Source organism: Centruroides sculpturatus, unplaced genomic scaffold (genome assembly GCF_000671375.1).
Source record: "Centruroides sculpturatus isolate CEXI.00-Female unplaced genomic scaffold, Cexi_2.0 scaffold737, whole genome shotgun sequence".
Lineage (NCBI taxonomy): Eukaryota > Metazoa > Arthropoda > Arachnida > Scorpiones > Buthidae > Centruroides > Centruroides sculpturatus.
Genome location: NW_019385040.1, coordinates 36388 through 57735, shown reverse-complemented (window position 1 = coordinate 57735; position 21348 = coordinate 36388). Strand labels below are relative to the sequence as shown.

At 29.5% G+C, this 21348-nt stretch overlaps 2 protein-coding genes across 3 annotated transcripts in view; both read right to left on the bottom strand.

The window, feature by feature from the left end:
• Window positions 1-12422, bottom strand: part of LOC111633751 (cytoplasmic dynein 1 light intermediate chain 2-like) — a 51592-nt gene extending 39170 nt beyond the window's left edge. For both annotated transcript variants that reach the window (XM_023378372.1, XM_023378373.1), the window contains exon 1: window positions 12299-12422. In XM_023378372.1, coding sequence (XP_023234140.1) covers window positions 12299-12378 — 80 coding nt within the window. In that variant the 5' untranslated portion in view covers window positions 12379-12422. The remainder of the gene's footprint in view (window positions 1-12298) is intronic.
• A 1847-nt stretch (window positions 12423-14269) lies between these two features.
• Window positions 14270-20031, bottom strand: LOC111633754 (putative ATP-dependent RNA helicase TDRD12). Its single transcript, XM_023378377.1, has one exon. It carries the CDS (start codon window positions 19926-19928, stop codon window positions 14331-14333), a length of 5598 nt encoding a protein of 1865 aa, XP_023234145.1. The 5' UTR covers window positions 19929-20031; the 3' UTR covers window positions 14270-14330.
• Between the last annotated feature and the right edge of the window lie 1317 nt (window positions 20032-21348).

Here is a 21348-nt window from a genome sequence, read left to right as displayed (position 1 = left end):
ACAATTTAGATGACATTTTTTTTTGATAGGGATAAATGAAAAGTAATTTAATACGTTCTGAAACCTCCAAAATCATATTGATAATGTTGTGTAAGATATATATTAAAAATTACCTTTGAATTACGTAGAAATTTTCACAAATAGAAAAAATTTATTAAAGTTTGCTGGAAACTGCATTCAACAACAACAACAACAAAAAATGCTTTGAACTGAGTTGAAAATTTAATGAAAAAAATGAACTTAGATCAAACTTCTAACTAAAAGAATATTTTTCGTTTTTTGTTTAAATAAAACATAATACAAAATATTATTGTAAATTTTTATAATAAGATTTTAAAAAGCAAAGATGGTCAATACTCCAATCAGTCAATCTGATTCTTAATTTAGTAATGAAAAGTCCTGTTACCAAGAATGTCCTTTCTGATTCAATTAATGTGAATGGAATTGTGTTTAATGCATTTAAGAGAAAACAGATGTTATGTGCTTTTTCACCTGTAGCCTGGAAGATTTCTAGTTCCTTTTCAAGATTGTAGTACTTCTTTTGCTCTCTAGTATTCCTGATTTATCTGCATCGACTGCTTTAATAGCAGCATCAAGCTTATAACCCAATAATTTGGAAATTTGTTTGTCTAATAATTAGGTTTATGAAGAAAAACTTCATATAGTACTTGCAGACTTCGTACTCATTTGTATCCTTGCTCAATTTGCACAACCTAGCATTACGCAGTTATTGAAGCTACTGGGCATGGTTAAAAATTAAGATAGCATAAGCACAATTATTCCAATTATTCCAGATATTACAGGTTTTGTCAAGTAAAGAATTTTCAGAGTCCTGCCACAAATAAGCTATGTATTGATTATTGACCACTTATGCCATAACAAGGAAAAATTAAAAAAAGTAGTAAGTAGGTTTAAAATTAATAAATACAAATGTATTCTGACAGTTTATGAGTTAATTATACTTTCTATTAGCAAAATTTCCTCATTATTAACACAAAATAAAAAAAAAAGTAAACTTTTAAGAAATTTGTGGGATTTCCAGGATAAGAAGAATTTCCCAGATTAAAAAAAAAACAACTGGGATCCTGTTTGAGAAACCCTAATAAAAAATAAAAAAATTATTTAGCAATAGCTTACTATCTGTTCAGTTAGTATTTATTTCATTTAACTTCTCCATCATATCAGAGCATTTTAAAACAAAATACTGATAACACTCAATAAATTAATTAACTTGGATTTAAATAGTTGTCAGATGTTTAATGTAAGAACTAATATTGTCTAATGTTAAAATTAGCATTATTATGTAGTACATATTTTTATTAACATTACAATATATATAATGTAATAACATAAGAAATAAATTATAATTAATAATAATAATTCATCTAGTAATATAAATGAAATAATAAATGCTAACAATTTAAACCAAGGCTGCCCAAACCCTGGCCCGCCAACGCATTTGAATTTGCCCGCCCACAGTAGCAGTCGTCACCATGCACGATGTTGTACTACCAATAATGCCAACCGCCACATGATTGGTCGAATGCAGAATGAACTATGACTTGAGTCACAGCCACACCACTATTAATACCTAACCTATGTGTTTATTACACTTGTTCTATTAGTTTTGAGTCAACTTTTGTGTATTAAAATTAAACTGTTGTCACCAAATATTGAAAAATTATTAGCTAATAAGCCCCTTCATAGGTCTCATTGATGTATTTTTTATTAGGTATTATTAAAACATATGCAACTTAAAGCTTTGCTTAATTTAAATACCTATCCATTTATAGAAGAATCATGAGTGTAAGCAAGTGTGATTCACTAGGTGGCCCACTGACTGACATGTAATTGAAATTATAGCCCGCCTCCAAAATGAATTGGGCAGCCCTGATTTAAACTGTTATACTGAAAGCAAGTATCAATTAAGGTGATTTATACTTAATTTTTAAAATGCTAGATAAGAATGATAACTGATAACAATTGCTTATTATCAATCAAATATTGAGGCTTATACTAAAAAACAAAAAAATTGTTTAAAAATGCATATTCATCTGAAGATACCGTGTTTCCCCGAAAATAAGACATCCGCAGAAAATAAGACCTAGCACAGATTTTGCTGAATTGCGAAATATAAGACCTCCCCCGAAAGTAAGACCTAGCGAAGTTTTTTTTAGTGGTAACGGTCATCGACAGATGGTTGAAAGTGGTCGTTGGCTTTTTGAAAGTGCAGCCACTGATTGGTCAGCATACAATTACGCCACACGGCATGATTTGCATAAGACTATGGCTTGGGAATCACAGATTTGCATAACGTTACGGCTGGTGATGGCTAATTGGTCGGCCGGAAATCACGCCACGACATTTGCATAGTGCTACGGTTCAGTAAGCACTAATTGGTCATCGAGTCCGATTTTGACGCTATAAAAAGGCGACAGTTTGACACATCGGATATACGTCACTCTCGTCTAAGTTCGACTTGGGAATTTTTCTTCCTGGAAAAATAAGACATTCCTTGAAAATAAGGCCTAGCGCATTTTTCAGAGCAAAAATTAATATAAGACACTGTCTTATTTTCGGGGAAACACGGTAGTTACAACTATAACCAAAACTGATTCAATAAGCAATGTTTATAGGTGTGTTTAGAGATATGCTAACTTGACAACGTTAGACAAATGACGAAACAAATCCATGATTATAATAAACAGATCCTATTATATATTATTTTCCTTGTCATGTAATGTAAGACAAACTGCATGCGGAACACAATCATCAGCATGTTTTACAATCATTTCAAGTGGATGTAATGTTTCAACAATATGCATCTCTGACACACTAAGATTTGTTGCAAATTCATGAGTTATTCATCAATCTTTTAACAATTTTTTCCTGCAATTTCTCTTCAACAGCTTTTGGAGTATGTACATTTTGTATCTTTAGTTCAAAATCTCTCGAATGAATTTTTCAAAACCACATTTGATACCTTTGGAGTTTAGAATCATTTTCCCCATACATGGTATGAGTATTTTATACTGTTTGTATAGCATGATATTCTTTATGAAACTTAAAAAGCATGCATAATATGCCCAATGTGCATTTTATCTGCAGATATTTCGACTTGATTTTATTCAAACAAAATGTGATGTAAAAAGTTTAAAATAAGCTTCAAAATAAAGAATACAATCTCACATCAGGAATAATGTGTTAAATTTCACAATTTATAATTAGATCACATATTTATGTTAAGTAAAAACAGATGTTAATAAAAATACACAAAAACTTTCCATTCAAATCCCAATAAAATTACTGTAATACAGAAGTCGTATTTTGCTATTCTGTATTGCATATGTGTATTTTTTGACATTTTTTTTATGATTTATACATGCTAGGCTTGTAAACTTCTTGTTAAATTTGTGTTAAATCAAATAAAAATACCAATTTTTCCATTAGACAGCATGATTTTCCTTTCCATTTCTGCATTAGACACGTTCTGCTATATACAGGTTAATTTACATTAATTTTTGCAAAAAAATTCATGAGACTGAAGAAATTTTCCATTAATGACAGGTTTTCACTTTTTATAGGTTTGACTGTAATACCAATTTCTTATGCATCCTTATCACTTTTATGATTATTAACAATAACTTCATAAATTTTTGACAGTCATTGCTAGTATATTGGTATATTGGCTTTATATACAAATAAATATACTCACAAATATTTTCTTCCATATTAAATGGACATTATCAGTTTGTTGGTTCTTCGTGTTTGTGAAGTTTGTTTTTGCTATATTACTTTACAAATTACATCTTAAAATTCCTCAAGTATTTTTCTTAATTTCTGTCATGTAAGTTATTCCATTAAATTAGTCTCAATTCACAATAATATACAACAAATGTAAATAAAGATGCATTCATATAGCATAACAAAAGTAAAAAATAATTGCAAACAGTCAGAAGTTAGTCACAATAGTTACAAAAATCATTTGCCAAAACTATTTCATAATTAATAATGTTAATTAATAAAACTATTCTGTAAAAATGTATAAATGGGAGAAAATACTCAATGTAGCAATTTGATCACAACATTTTGATTTACAAAACAGTACCAAAAAAAAAAACAAATATACAATCTTGATATCTTGAATAATCTTGATATAGAAAAAAATGAATACATGAAACTAATATTGATATTCTGAAGGAAAAAATGGAAACATTTTCTATAAAATCAGAGAAAAATAAATTTTACATCAAGATACATTTTTATCTCTGTATATTTTGTTAAAATAAAAAGAATTGTTTTAAATTAAGCAAAATAAAAAATGCAGTTAATATTGTTTCATTAATACTGTTATTGATAAAAACTATTCAACTTTTATTTATAAATAAAAACAAAAAAATTTAACTTACATGCTATTAGTAAAATATAAGCTAAATTATGCATTAATAAAAATCACATTAAATAATTAAAATTACAACCTATCCAAAACAAGTTAGGCAAAAACTATTAACCATAAAAATTTTTTTTCTTTTTATAGGATAATGTAATGTACACTACTTGAAAATCCCAAACAATTTCAACATTTTTATTCATTCATTTTCAGAAAAAAATTTTGTATATCCATAATGCAGTGTTCCGCAACCTTTTTCTACTTGCGGCACACCTCTGATTCGACATGACTCAACACGGCACACCAAAATGTTATTCCCCTCAAAAACGTATGATATGATACTATTAGTAGAATTTCGTAATGCCATAAATCTATTATTATTATTATGTTGAGGTTTGTGAGTTACACTCGGTTGACATCGATGGCTGTGTATTATGCCGGACACAGCATAGTAACCAAAACAAGACAAAAATTAAAGAAGTGTGTCAGTGTGTGTCTGTATTCAGGAATTTCCTAACAATATGATATGTGTTCAATATAGTGGCCTTCTGTAGCGTGATGTATGTGTTTATGTTCAATTTTAATGTTCCCAGGCTTATGTGTAGGCGTGTGTGGTATGACACCTGTACAGGAGAGAAAGACAGGAAGAACCCTATCCATCCTCCATAGATGCCTTATTTCCTGGGCGAGTTCTTTGTACTTGCTAATTTTTTCATTCCATGTTTTTTGAACATTGTGAGTGTTTGGAACAGATATGTCTATAATTTATATGATTTTATTGTGTTTATTAATGAGACATAAGGTAAGTACTATTGTAGTAAATTGATTTATCTGTGATTATGGCTGTCGTAGTACATTTTGTGCGCGTTGTTTTCCAATACTGTCTGGAATGTAGTTCTAGTATGGTTCATGGATGTTTAATAATTTGATGTTTCTTTGCAAACTCTTGATGTATTTGCTACTTCATTATGTCTATGTAAATTATCTGTCTGTGCCAAGAGCTTGCGACCAGAAGTGATGTGTTGTATGGTTTCTGGCATGATGTGACATTTTCTGCATGTGTCATTTGTGAGTGTTGTATCTTTGAGTATGTGTTTTCTGTAGTTTTTAGTATTTATGACCTGATCCTGTATGACAATCATGAATCCTTCCGTCTCCCCAAAGAGGCATCCCCGAGCTAACCAGCTATTTGACGCAGTTTTGTTAACAAAATCCTGGGCCAGGTCGTAAGGATGTCTTCCATGGAGTGCCTTTTGAGCCCACGATTGTTTCTCCTCCTCCCTTCTTTTTCTTCTTATTTCAGTTGATATGGAGATGCTAGCCGCGTAGGCTCTTCCCACAATTGCTTAATGATGTCTATGCTATTTATATGTTGTGTCGTATCCATACGTTGTGAATGTAAATTTAATGGTGTATTATTTGAGTCTGCTAGAGTTACTGCTTTATGCAACTGTAATGTTTCTTGTTTTTAGTAGAAAAACTCTCGCAATGTCTGTATTTGTTTGTAGTGGAGGTTAACTATGTCGATCAGGCCACGTCCGCCATCTTTATGTGGAAGGGTTAATCTTTCTATGACAGATTTAGGATGATGTTGTTTATGCTTAGTAAGTGTTCTTGTTTTCATTTGGAGTTGCTCAAGATCTGTGTGAGTCCAATGTATAACTCCAAAAGAATAAGTGAGTACTGGGACGACATATGTGTTTATTGCTTTAACATTATCTTATTTCATCAGTGAATGAAATACAAGCATAATAAACATAACAACTGTGATAAAAATATATAAATAAAACTTGAGATTAATAGAATATGTAAAAGTTCACGTCACACCTTTCACCTTGTGACGGCACACCAGTGTGCCGCGGCACACCGGTTGCGGAACACTGCCATAATGCATGAATAGATCAAAATCAGTAAACTGAAAAAAATTTATTTTTTAAGTTCAGAATTTACAAACAAATTAAAATAAGAGGCAATATAAAGTTAACATTTTTCACTGTTATCCTAGAAAGAAAACAAAAGCAAACTTCTTGATAAATAATTATATTAGTTGATATTTAAATATCATACAAAATATTAATAAATAACTTATTAAACAATCAAACCTAATTAAAATGCATGTAAAAATTCATATTAACCATTCAAGACAAATATAAATTAAAACCACCTTTTCCAAATTTTTCTATAGGGACTAGTAATTTTCAATAGTTTTTTCCTAAGGCCACTTCAAATATATAAATAAATGTGTCATGCTTGCACTATAATCTCTATACCAAGTAGCATTTTATTAAAGCATTTTAGAGCTGATACACATTACATATTTCAAATGACTAATAATAATACTTTTAAAATTTTAAAGATTTTACAGACAAAATGTTTTCTTTCCTGGATGAGTTTGGATAATGCATAAGTAAAATATCTTAAATTAAAAGATTTAAAGCTATTGGCTTTTTTACCCAGTAACTTATCACACAAGGAACAGTTAACAGTTATAGAGCATATATCAATAACTGTTTGTTGGGTGATAAGTTACTGGAAAAAAGCCAATAGCTTTAAATTTAAAAAAAATCCACAACAAAACCAGTAATGGAACATTTAATCTTAAATTAAGTTGATTTATATTCATAAAATATCAAATTATAAACTGTAATCTTTTAGAATCTATCAACGTGCTTTATCAATATTCATGAAATAGAATGCAATCATCGTCAATATGACAAACAGCAATTAGATACAAAAAAATGCAATTTAGAGAATATTACAAAGCACTTCAATATATACAATAGAAAATTTTATTGCCAAAAGAAAAAAATATTTCTGACTTGTCTATGAGAATTTCTCTTCACATAATTAATTTTATAATTATACTTTAAGACCAAACCTTCAACACAACTTACAACTATATTTTAACAGATAAGATCAATAAGATTTTATTGATTTAGATGATATACCTTTTATTTTCTCATAATTACAGCATGGTTGTAAACTTCAGGCTCAAGCAGAACACAGGCATGGATTATATCAGGCTATTATATTGTGATTATTTTATAATTGTGATATAATTGCCCTATATAATCTGGTAGTTGTTGGCATATTACATATGTACATCAAGTTTGTAAATGTTGGTTTATGTAAAAATAATTTATAAAAACCAATCACAGAATGTATGTTTAAATGTAGAATATATATACACATATACCTTAATTTTTATTGAAATAGAACAATATTTACAAATAAGGCTACTGACTACTGATCACAACAGACCAAATGTTTTATTAAAAAAAAAAATAAATAGAAAAAGAACAAACTATAAAGTTATGGTTTTGAACCAAATTTGATTATATAATGATCCATGACTTTTCAATATTTATCTACTACAAAGGTTGATACAAACAATGATAAAAAGCTATAGCAAAATTTAGCATTGAAAAATAAATACAATATATAAAGATTTTTCATCATTTAAGCTTATCAAGATGTAACTGAATATTTTGTCGTATCTATTGTCTCCACTGGAATATAAAAAATGCAATTTAGTCAAAAAATTAAAAGATAATAATAATAAATTATTTCACTAGATATCTATACTAATATTATAAAGAGGTTAAGTTTGGAAGTTTGGATGTAGGAGGTAATCTCCAAACCTACTCATCCGATTTCAAAAATTCTTTCACCAATATTTAGAATGGACCTTCAGGGTGAACATAGGTTGTTTATTATTCTGTTAAACATTCATATAAATTAAAAGATATCATCTAGGTAAGCATTATACTTTTGGTATCCGTGGTCGGCAATATACGCAGTGCAAGTGTCCGAACTTGTATATTATATAGATGTCACAATTCCCAGGCCCACAAGGGAGAGGGACAAAAGACTTACCGTGAAGAACTCGGCTTCTATTATACTATTTTACATGCAATTTTTTGCGTTTTAATAGTATTTTTATGCAATAAATGTATATAGGCAAACTTCAGTGAACTGAACATCCAAAAAGTATTTTTAGGGAACAAACTTAAACAAATTTTACATAAATACTGTATTCCCTCAATTAAACCATAAGGGGAATTTATTGTTAAGATGCACATATCCCCTGAAGTTTACTTGAAGATCTAGGATATTACCTTCCAACAGGAGACGCGGGAAAAATTAAAAGAAATAACTTAATCTTTGGTGCATTTTCCAAACTATCAAAACATTTTATTGACTGTATCTATAGGTTACAGCTACAGCATTTGAAATAATTACTGTTTTCACAGTTAAACTAATTCAGTGTCTTCAGTCAGTTATATTGTGATTTGTCTCTACTTCAATGTTATTGTAGGAATCAAGATCTTGACTACCATATTCTGGTTCAATCTCACCATCAGTTTGAACTATAGGTTTCCTAATTACTGTTCAGCTGATAAGATCATGACTTTCCCACAGTCAATATTTATAATTTTATTTCAAAAAATGTTTGTGAACCTAGGAAATAGGAAGTGCTGTCCGATTCTAGACAATATAAAAGAGGTAAGGAGTTTGACTAAAATTCTACTATCACTCTAAACTACATTATACTATACTATACACAGCAGTACTTTTAATGGTTTCCCACACTTTTCAAGTTGGGGTTTATTTTTTAAGTACCTTTATTCCCAAGGCTTATTCAAATACCAGAATTTATTTGAATCCTGAAATTTAAAAATTTAATGTACACACAAAAAAAAAAAAAACACAATAAATAAAAATTTTAATAAAGGGGTAAAAAAGGTTAATACATGAAAAGTTTAGAACTGACCTAATAGATGATACATTGATTCTGAGAAAATTTAAACATAAGAATAATGATTTTACTTTATAACTAATTATTGTTTAACTAACATTTGTTATAGATGACAATATAAAACTTTTCTTCAATTAGTGTTTTCTCAATTCTAATGCACCATCAAATCTAATGCGAACCCAATTTTTGAGACACCACCATCCAATAAAAGTTAGCTTGCAAATGTAATACAAGCCTGTATCAAGCATGCAGTTTCAAAAAGTTAATGTATTTAAACAGTAATAAATGCATTTTTGAAAAGCATTTTGTTTTTGTTTTTACAATGCTTCATGATGTCCACATTTTCAAATGTATTCATTTATGACATAATTATCAGAGGATCTGCAGACCAATACAAAATAGCACATACAAACAAACAAATCAACATTTTAATAACAAGATTTCATATATGCACAAGCATGAAATTTACCAAATATATACAGATATTTCACTGTGATACTATGTATGATCTTCAACATAGTGGATCTTCAACACCCTGCTTAAACACAGCTTTATCCGCTGGACATTGTTCACTTGCTTGCTTTAGTTCAAAAAACTCCAAATCATTCCAAAACCAAACCCAAAATTAAAACCAATGTAATGGAAGGGACATGTACAGTACCATACACATATCAACAATATCAGTGGTCACCAACCAGCGGTCTTGTGGAGAAATTTGGACATTGATCAACTCAAGGTTATGTAAGTACAGGTATACCTCGCCTTACGTTGGTAATTGGTTCCAGGAGAGGTAACATAAGTCGAATTTACTTGTCACTAGGCTAAACCATAAATTACCATTCCCAGTTCTGTATTTTATTTATTAATGCATTTTTAATAATACATGGTTAATAAAAATCTATTTTAAGCTTACATACAAATAAATTTTAGTTTTTAATATAGTACAGAAAAAAGTATTCTAAATTTACGAATGCATGTACTGTAAATACAGTACATACTTGTAAATGTATATATTTTAATATGATTTTATGTGCTTTAAATGTTTTTCTAGTGATATTACGACTTCAATATTTGTGGCGGACAGACATAAAGTCAAATAAAATGACTTAAACTTGATTTTTATTTTTCCATATACTTTTTTGACAAACGACGTATAATTGGGAACGACATAACTCGAAATGACGTAAGTCGAGGTTTACCTGTATTACAAAAGAAATGCAAAATGCTTGGTTGCTTTTTCTCACTCATTGGTGGGTTTTTATTCAAACACACAACCAAACACAAAATGACTGTTATCAATGAATAATAATGTCAATAAATCAATAAATAATGTTGTGAGTGTGATTGTTGTCCTTTGTGGAAAAGAGCCAAGAATTCATAAACTTATTTCAAACAAGCAGCAACAAACTTCACACTAATTTGCTTTAATTAAACAACTGAATTTCATATTAAATTAATAAAGTAAAATGGAAATTTCGTGACCATTATTCTATAGATATTTGTATCTGTTAAAAAAATTTATAATAGTATCTGTGGGGAAAAAAGTACACATAATAATAGAGAAAACATAGTAAATCCCTTCACTATAGGAAGAGGGTCAGATGAGAACTTTCTACATTTTAAATTTATTTAAAAAAAATAAATATTGAATTCTTAACTAAATGTATATTTCTTATATTTAAATATCATGTACAAGCAATATAAATTATACAGTATTTTATTTCAAATTTACATCATTTTTCATAACAATTGTTGTTCATATATCATTAAATCAGTAAAAAGTTTGCTTAATGAGAAATCTACAAATCTAAAAAGAAATTAAGCCTAGACATATCATAATAGCCTAGATGTTTTCATATCATTTTTCTCTTTTAAAATATAGTACATCCTAGCTCTATCTGATACAGCAAACATCTGATTAGAATTGTAAATTGTGTCGATACCAACAAAAATTGAAAAAATTGCAGATTCAAATGCAATCCTTCATGAAATGCATATTTTTACTTAGCTTATTTTGCTCATTTAGAGATTTGCTCCAATATTTTTCTAAGTATTAACATTCACTCATGTTTATATAAGTTTTCAGATTCCAAATATATGTCGTGTGGACTTTTATTAAGTATAAAACCAGATGCATATTAGGCCCAAACAAGAAATTTAAATCTCTTCCTATGAAAGTACAAGGTATCATGGTTCTGATTATATTGAAGTGAGAGTTGAAAACATAAAGAACATTTTTAAAATGTTTAAATGTTTTTTATAGAAATTCATTGAACAAAAACTATTGTAATACGATAAACTGGATGTATAATAATATAATTGTTTCAAAAAAACAAAAAATCCTACAAAGCTTTTTTGTCAGGTTAATGGTTGGATTGCAATCAGCTAGTTATAAAAAATGCATGTAAATAATTTCAGATTCATGTCTGATTTTGGCTTCACTGTTAACACAATCTGAAACAAGTTTATCACCACACAGAATTGCAATCATAGAAAAATATTAAGACAATTACATACTTTATATACAATTTAAAATGTATTTTAATGAATATAATTCATAAAAACATTTTTATTATTATTCAAGATTCAAAAATAATTGAATTAATGACTAGTATATCGGTAAAATTCAATGCATATATTAAAGATATTTAGTTTCTTTTTTAAAAATTTTATATTAGTTTGACAAAATATAATGTAAATAATCAATTCAAAACTGTATTAATAAATAAATAATCTTGCTTAATGTTTAAAATTCTGATTCACTTCCTACATAAATGGCTTGTTATGGACTATTTGAATTATTAATTTAATTATAAATTATTAAATATATAAAAAAGATATAAAAAACAACTGATAAAGTTATGATTTCATGACAATGTTTAAGTAAAGTTTTCTTTCTCCAAATGAAAAATTTGCATCTATTAAATAGACTTAATAGATATAAATTAAAAATGTACAAAAATTAATTTGGAAATTAACATAATAACGAAGAAATTTGAAATTTTTATTTTAACTTCAATTTTGAAAAATGATTGATGCCTACTGTATACGCCCAACTAATGGACGGTGCTTTATTTACTTATTTTGCAACTTGCCAAACTCAAACATTGTTTCCAATTGCTAATTAATTAACAATACGTGCAGTTTACCATATATTTTGTCCATTATTATCATCTTTGGTACCATTCATCACTAATATTTCATCTTTCTTCTCACCGACAGGCGCCATCTTAAGCCGATTCCGGGATGACGTCACTACAAAATGTTTTGCAACGTCATCGAGTGAACTTTGATGAATCATGAATCATAGATATCTTGGTCAAAAATAATCGAAGCAAAACTAATATAACCGAAATAAAAACGTTATGCTATTTTATTATTTATTGTAGAAAAACAAAAATAATATACAAAATGTAGTAATATATTAAACGGCGCAGAAAATGTTTTATCCTATCGTTTATATCTGAATATTTATCTGATAGTGTTTTATTTGATAACTAAGTGTTAGATTCGACTATAAATTCAATATAAAACCATAAGTTAGAATGATCCACGCGGGCGCCCACGTGCCACATAGCCTTGGTAGATGATGGTTCACGTTATTATTGCAGTGGGTCTGCTTTAAGAGAACACGCTAAGGGTCGCTGCATCATGCTCACTTATCCGTAGTAATGAGATCACCCAGAGGGTTGTTAATTTAATGGTATTTAGTTCTCTCCCCTTTTTTAAGTTTTAGGAGCACTATGTAACTTATAACGCACTTGGAAACGTTAAAATTTATTAACGCATAATCTTACTGTAACTTACACAGTGGAGCATTCAGGATTTAATCTTCGGGGGAGCCGAGTTGAACGGATAAAAAAACTTTTTAATGAGAATTCAATAAAATTCCCATCTTATATGACTGCTATTTCGTTAGTAGTATAGAAATAGAAGACACGATACAATATAAATAAAAAAAGAAATATTAATTAAGAAAAGATTTTTGGAAAACTTTTTAGTGTTTCTTTACTTTTTTCTTTAGAGGGTGCCACGCCCCTTGGCCCCCTTTGGGTGCGCCACTAAACTTACATATTGGTTTCCATTCTTATATCATCAATTATATTGTTTTATTGAATAATCAGTAAATATAGTAATTTAAACTAGTTACATTACTTTCACTTTTTCTCAGAAATACAACAGGTGGTCTAACTGATTACTTAACAACTTCTGAATACTCCCATGGGACGTACAGTACAGTACAGTATAAAAACAGTTACAGTATCGCCTTAAAATGAAGTCATGTGACCTCCAAAATCCGCTGCTAATCTTCGGGACATTCCAATTTTAAACACGAGCAACAATTTGACTTCATCGACAATGTTCCAACTTCGAGTACGAAGTGCTTAGTTCTCATAATTCCATTCTCAACAAGATGGATTCCATTCAAATGTCGCACAAATTACCCACAATTCATTGGAAAGTAACGCAGAGTCGGTAATCTACCGACTTTGGTAGCGGTCAACAAATCTGTTGAGTACCGAGTGCATTTAGTCAGCGCCACTTCAACGTTGAAAAAAGGGTCGACTTTTAACGAACGTTAAGATCAACGTTGAAAATAACGAATAGTCTTCATTAAGTCCGACCCTTCTCGAGATATGACACGACACGACACCCCTATATCTCCCCACCCTTTAACCACCAAAATTTAATAGCATTAATGCTCCTTATACACAAGCTATCATGCCAGATTTCTAAACTGAGGGTCAAATTTGACACGATTACAATACTTTTCCATGTTATGTATACAGAATAACTGAGAAAGTAAAATGAATTAACTGCTCAACCTATATCAGTTTATTATGAAACCCTTTCAGGTGCAAATAAAGAAAGTTTGTTTATTTTTTAACTAATAGACTAATTCAATCTCTATTTCATCTGCAAGTTAAACTAATATAATAAATCCTATTAATTATAGTCACAGACTAACATTAATAAAATATTTAAAGTACTAGAAACATTTATGACTTGTTTCACTTTCATAAGAATACAATATTCACATTTACATATGTCAAAAATATTTTAATATTACATTAAGATTTACATTTAAAAACACTACAAATTTGAAGTTTATTTATCAAACATATTTTCATTCAAAAATTTTAATGAACATTAAATAACAAACATCTTTTAAATATAAAATTAGATGAAATTATAATCATCATCTTCAAATTCTGAATTCTCTTCAGAATTCTCAACATCTGTTGGTTCAAAATTAAGAACATCTTTTGGATCAAAAGTAATTTTTGTTTTTGGAATGTCTTCTTCTGATTCACTATCATCCAAATGATCGAAATTAAGTTTAATGTAAATTTTCTTTTGTTCAGTAGCAATCAAACGTGGCCATTTTAATCCTTTCTTTGCTTTGCTTAGTCTTATTTCAACATTCTGTCCATAAATTCTTGCTTTGCTCATGTTATCGTTGATTAAGGAAAATAGTTCTTCTTCAAATCTGTAACACTTTCCATTTACAATTGCAGAAAAGTAAATCTGTTTTTCTTTGATATCAATGTCAAAATCTTTAACTCCAATTACATGTATAGTAATAATAATTTCTTCCTTCTTTTGCCACCAAGTCACTTGAGGTGTTACAATGTTTTTATCAATCTGTAATATATTGCTGGATAATTTTGGAATATTTGATTTCTTATTAACTGATTGCTGATTTTGGTTTTCAGGAGATAAGGAAACAGTTTGTTTAATTTCATCATTTAAATCTTCCATTAAATTATTCAAATTGGTAGTTTCACAAAAATTGTCATCATTTAATTCTTTAGGATTAGTTTCTACAGTATTATCTTGCAGGAAGTATCCTTGCCTAGCAAATTCTTCTGTGAAATCAAAGTCTGAGTTCCAGAGCTTGATCAAATAATACTTTTCTCCAGAAACTGAAAATTCTTGTTTTAGTGCTTTTGCATATAATACTTTTTTATCATCATCACAATCAATAAAATCATTAAATTTATCAATTACTTTTTTATTCCAATTATCTTTAAATGGAATTCCTGTCAATGAACATTTAATAGCCTGAAAAGGTAACAAGAGACAATTTGATGGAATAACATACAAACCAGATTTTTTAACTGTAGAGTTAACACCGTAATCAACATAAAATAAATCCACACTATCTTCCTCCTCCTCCTTAATGCATGCACGACACAAGTTACCATCAACAAAAGGAGCAATACATAATGATTCTTTCTGAAAATGTTTAAGTCTTATTAACATATTATTATTTAACATTTTTTCACATTCATTGGAAATATCACAAATTTGTTTTTTAAAATTTAATTGCTGAATATAAAAAAAATTAGGATTATGAACTTGCCAAACAGACACTTCATAAATTTGATCTAATTCAAGAAATGCTTGAGGCACTGCATGAGAAATTTCAGCATTATTTTCTTCTTTCTCATTCGCCAATATATTATTAAATGAAGTTATCTCACCCTCACAAAGACTACGCAATTTTTTAAGATGATCAGGATTAGGTATAGCATAATGATCCTTAATCAGAGCAGTAGTAATTTTTGTTTCAATTATTTTTAAATTATTTTCAAGTGTAACATAGTGAACAAATGGGTCTAACCATATTGTATACCCTAAACATAAAACTAATTTTCCTTCCATTTCCTTACCACTAATTATATTGTGAACAAATGTATCTGCTTGAGTTGTCCATTCAAAACATTTATCTACAGGCTGGACATTACAAATATATATTTCAACAACTTGTGCTGGATAAGAAATTAATTCAGAGGGAATTTTTAATAATTTATGTGCATAGATTATTTCTTGCCCACCATCATCTAAATAGTGCACTTTTACATTTCTCGGTTCTCCAATATTATTGAAATTTACTATATCCAGAACACGAACACGATGAAATGTATTACCTTGTTTCTCTACAACATACATGTTTCCTACTTTGATGTTTTTATCTGACATGCAATTCTCTTTTACACTGTAATATTCTGTTAATTTTATACTTAAAACTAAATACGAATGTGAAGAACTAGATTCTCCAGTTGTATCTTTACATTCAATAATGCGTCCGTAATAGTGGATGGCATCAATTACATTTGTAATTAAAACTTTTACTCGGCTATTTACTGGCAAATTCATTATCTGATCATATTTCTTAACAATTTTATGACGGTTTTTACAGTTTTCTTGAAAGCAATGACCGAATGCTTTTAAGTAATAACAAAGTTCAATTTGACAGTCTTCTAATTCTTTTTTCCTTTCATCTTCCATTATTAAAAGTTTTTTTGGAATTGGTAAAGGAAGACGGTTCAAGAATTTTATTAAATTTTTAACTTGAATCTTGCAATTTTCAGTTACTAATATATGACAAACAGATGGAGAAATTGCTTTAGCCTGAACATCTTTCAAAGTTAGAAAATTATCTAACATATAACTGTAACGTTGCCCAAACTGAGTAAAAGAAATCTTGTCTAACTCACATTGAATAATACAATTTGCATCATTGATATCAACATCAAATATGCAGTCATCCGTGATAACAATTACAACAGTGCTATTACAGTTATAACTGTTCTTCCATTCTCTTATTATATTATCTTTATCATAATGTAATAATCTTGAATGAATGAATAATGTATAAATTGCTGAATTTTTAACTAACTGAACAATATTATGAGCACTGTCATAACTATTGGTACATATTACAACTCTCTTACCTGCACAACCAGAAAGAATTTGAATTATCAATGTAAAAACTTCAGTCTCCAAACAAACATGACAATATGTAGGAACTTGTGAATAAACTGCTCCTTCATGAAAAGCTGTTATAAAAACTAATGGTTCATGCATGCAAGTCTGCATAAATGAAGATATTGCCTCATTCCAATGCTCAGAACAAATAACTAGTTGCTTTAGATTATTAATACGATTTTGTTTATTGTCCTTGGCATATTTCACTATTATTTCTATAATTTCTGGACAAAATTTAGTTAATATAACATCACCATCTTCTATTATTAAATGACAACAACGCTGTAAGTTAATCATTTTACATTCTTCATCCTTCAGATGACGTAACAAACAGGGAGGAGTGGCAATTAAAATATCGCAGCCATTTACAAGAGATATCTTCTGTACTGTTTCACAACCACCTCCATACATTTCTAAAACTTTTATGTGATTGTATTTTTCCAATAAAAGTTGACAGTTATTATGAACATTTAGAACTTTTTTCCAATTAGAACATAATATTAAAGCAATTGGTCCTCCATTACTTGGAATATTTTCATATAATGTTGGTTGAAATAGAGAAGATAATAAAGGAAGTAAATAACCAAAAGTTTTTCCTGAATGTGCTGAAGCAATAGATACAAAATTCCGTCCTCGAAACATTGCAGGCCACATTACAGTCTGTATGGGAGATGGAGATGGAAAATGATGCTCATTTAGAACCTCAATAATAGGAATTGCAAAAGGAGCAGCACTGACATTTCTCATGGGTTTTGGAAATCCTTTTCCATGACATATACTACGTACAGATTGTTCTTTTTCCCAGATAAAGCTTTCCAGATCACTTGCATCTGTTTTCATACTAGAACTTCTTTGTAAATATTTTGAAAACAGAAATGTGTTAGCATCCTTATTTTGCATGGATAATGAATTATTCACCTGGTCAGAGATATTCTTAGGATTATTATGGAAAACACTTGAGTTTCTTATTTTGTTTTTTTCTGAATCTAAATTACAAGACAAATTTGATGTATTTTCAATATCACTTATTATTTCAGTCTTTTTTTCAACAAATGAACTATTCAATGATCTACATTTTGCATTTTCTTCTTCTGGAACAGATTCAATAGCATCTTCTTCAGATAAACTGAATTCCTTGTTTTTGTCAATTACTTCTGATAACATTCCTGATTTTTCTTGTGATATTTCATCCTTGACATTACTTTTCGCCACCATTTCAATTCTACTTTTAGGATTTAAAACAAATTGTTTAGAAATAGTATTTGAAGACATGTCCAATTGAGTAGTGTTACTTATTTTTGATATACCAGGTTTTGATTCAAATATTGTTGACTCAAATTTACTATCTAATTCTTTAGTTTTATCACATTTATTTTCTAATTTTATCCTATTAAGGATGCCTCTAACATTTAAAGATGAAATTGGAGGATTTTTGTAATTAAGTTTTGATTCCAAATTTTGGATGTTACCATCTGAAGCTGAACTGTGTGTCAAGCTATCAGAATTGCCCAATTTAATTTTGCTAATACGTACATCATCACACTTTGCAGATGAAAGCTTAATGTTTTCTTTTGTATTATTATTATTTCTGAAATACTGAGATTCATTTTTACTACTACTTTCTGCAACTTGAATTCTGTCAATAATTTTATTTTTAGAAACTGGATTTTTACTTTCCATTGATGAAACAGAATTTTGTTTCTTAGTATGCAGTGTAATACTTTTAACACTGGGATTTGATTCATTCTGACTTCTTGGTGTAGATAAAACTTTACCATCCAAATGTTTTTTGTTCACTGAATCCTGTTTCAATAAGTGTAAAATTCTTTTACCTAAAGAGATATTTGAGTTTACTGTTTGATTACTTTCTGTTGTATGTCTTGATGATGAATCTGTATTTATTTGATTATAATTAGGACATTCTTGAACGACATTTTTCATTGTTGTTTCACTTTTTGCTGCTATATCAATTTTAACATTCAACTTCTTTATATCGCAATGCTCTGTAACACACTGCCGATTTTCATCCGAATTAAAACTTTCTTCCGAAACAGCTACAATTGTTTTATTTCCCATCTCCGAACACAGTACACTGCCATGTGAAATGTCAAAATTGTCTTTTAAAGTTTCTGAATCTTGCAAAGATAATCCATCACATATTGAATTACACGGCGGTTTATTTTTCTTTTCTCTATTAATTAAAAACTCATTTTTGAATTCCTCTAACTCCCTTATCCTTAAGTTTTTCTTTCTATAATAACTTTCAAAACTTTCATATTCAGGCATTTCCTTTTGTTTTAAATTTGAAGAAATTTCTTTGTCTAAAATTTCTGGTTTTGTCTTTGGGACTATACGAGCATAATTATTACAAATCAATTCTTCGTTTAAACTGACGTATTCGTCTTGTAAAATAACCATCAGAGTACCAATTAACGTTCCTTCAAAATCTGCTTCTTCTACTTTGATTCTAGCGCACTTATTTTGTTCTAGAATCGATTTCACAAATTCCAAAGACGAAATATCCCAATCTTCTGAAAGATCGGTGCTTATCGAACAATCAGCTTGCATCATTAAAGTACAGGGATGTAAATCTTTCAGCTGAAATTTCACTGCTTGAAAAGGAAGTGTCTTCATTTCGGGTTTTAAGTTTCGAATACAACTTTTCTCCACTTTTACGGTTCGCCCGTAATCTACTAAATATATTGTAAACCTTGGACCCGTAGTGGTTTCTAAAATAGATTCCACTTTTCCTCTGCACCAATTTCCATCGAAATTAACACAAACCAATGTATTCTTGCATGGCAATTTGATAATTTCTTCTTCGTACGTATGGTAGTAAGCATTCATCCGTTGTTCAAGACGAATAAAATTCCTACATTCGTCGGTTGAATGTACACTTGGAGCTTCTCTAACCACATACAAAACTGGGCTGCATACATCAAGAACGGTAACGCTTACGTAAGGTCGATCTTTAAATGCTTCTAAAAAATTATAATTTGCCATTTTCTTTTTTAAAAAATGGAATAGAAAGACGTTACAGCACTATAACAACACACGAACTAACTAACCTTTCGAATAACAAAATTTCAAGATAATTCTAGCTTTCACCACCAGGTGTCTGATGTTTTTACATTTGAAATAAAATAATAAAATAAATTATAAAACTGAAGAAAACTAAAATATATTTTATGGAATGAATTGCGTTTGTAATAAAATTAAATAATAATTTAAAAATAATATTATGCGTGATTTCTTAAATTACCGTAATCAAAAACGTAATCGAGGATATCAAAATTGTTTTAGATTTACAGATCAAGGGATATATTAATTAAAAGTAAATAACCGTAAAAGAAATCGTACTACTGCCAATTTCATTTTACTACTGTACAGGTTTTTTTTTTACTCTTTCCGCCCTGTGGGCACTAAGAGGGGATCTTAAAGCAGGCCCATTATGGGTTCGGCCAGGCCCATAATGGGGCGACGGGTAGGGAGGGACGGGGATCCGTCCGAAAAATTCCTGGGGATTCTTTGACCCGACCGGATTTGATCCAGGATACCTCAGAGCGGCAGGCTGTCACCGTGACTGCTCGGTCATCCGGCCGCCATACTGTGCATGTTAAAGACCATTATTGGTAGACGGCGGTTAAGCTTTAATTTTATTCCGATCCTAGTCCTAACAAGTAAAAACATGAATTTACCCGAGTTTACTNCAGGATACCTCAGAGCGGCAGGCTGTCACCGTGACTGCTCGGTCATCCGGCCGCCATACTGTGCATGTTAAAGACCATTATTGGTAGACGGCGGTTAAGCTTTAATTTTATTCCGATCCTAGTCCTAACAAGTAAAAACATGAATTTACCCGAGTTTACTATTTATAGGATGACGAGCGTTTGAATTTGTTAAATCTCGTTTGCTCTAGACATATGAAAGAAAATCTGCTGCAATTTTTAATCTTATTCTGTATTCGGCTGTATTCTACATTGTACGGCACAGTACATTACACAGTGGCATATGATAGTACAGTACACCAGAAAAATCCTCAACAAATAAAATTACAAAGACAGGTGTCTTTATAATTTCATTTATTGAGAACTTTTCTGCTATTAAGTTGATATTAAGTTAGAGAATTATTGTTAACAAAGTACACACTTCAGATTAATAATCTCTGTTTTATAGCATTTTATTTCGTGCTTTTGTATCGATACAAGTTCGCAAATTTTTAAAATTACTTTTACTTCTTTTATTTTTATATTTTTCTTTCGTTATGAATCGCGCACATTTTCTTCTGTTTTGCCTTTCGGTTTAATTGTTAGAAATATTGCTTTCAACTTTAATTATGAATTAGTCCAAAAATAAAATGTGCAGATATAATATTTAAACTGATGCACGTAGTCAATTAATATAAAGTTTAAAAGTTTTATTA

Coding starts and splice junctions, on each gene's coding strand:
- LOC111633754 (XM_023378377.1), bottom strand. CDS start 19,928: ATGGCAAATTATAATTTTTTAGAAGCATTTAAAGATCGACCTTACGTA.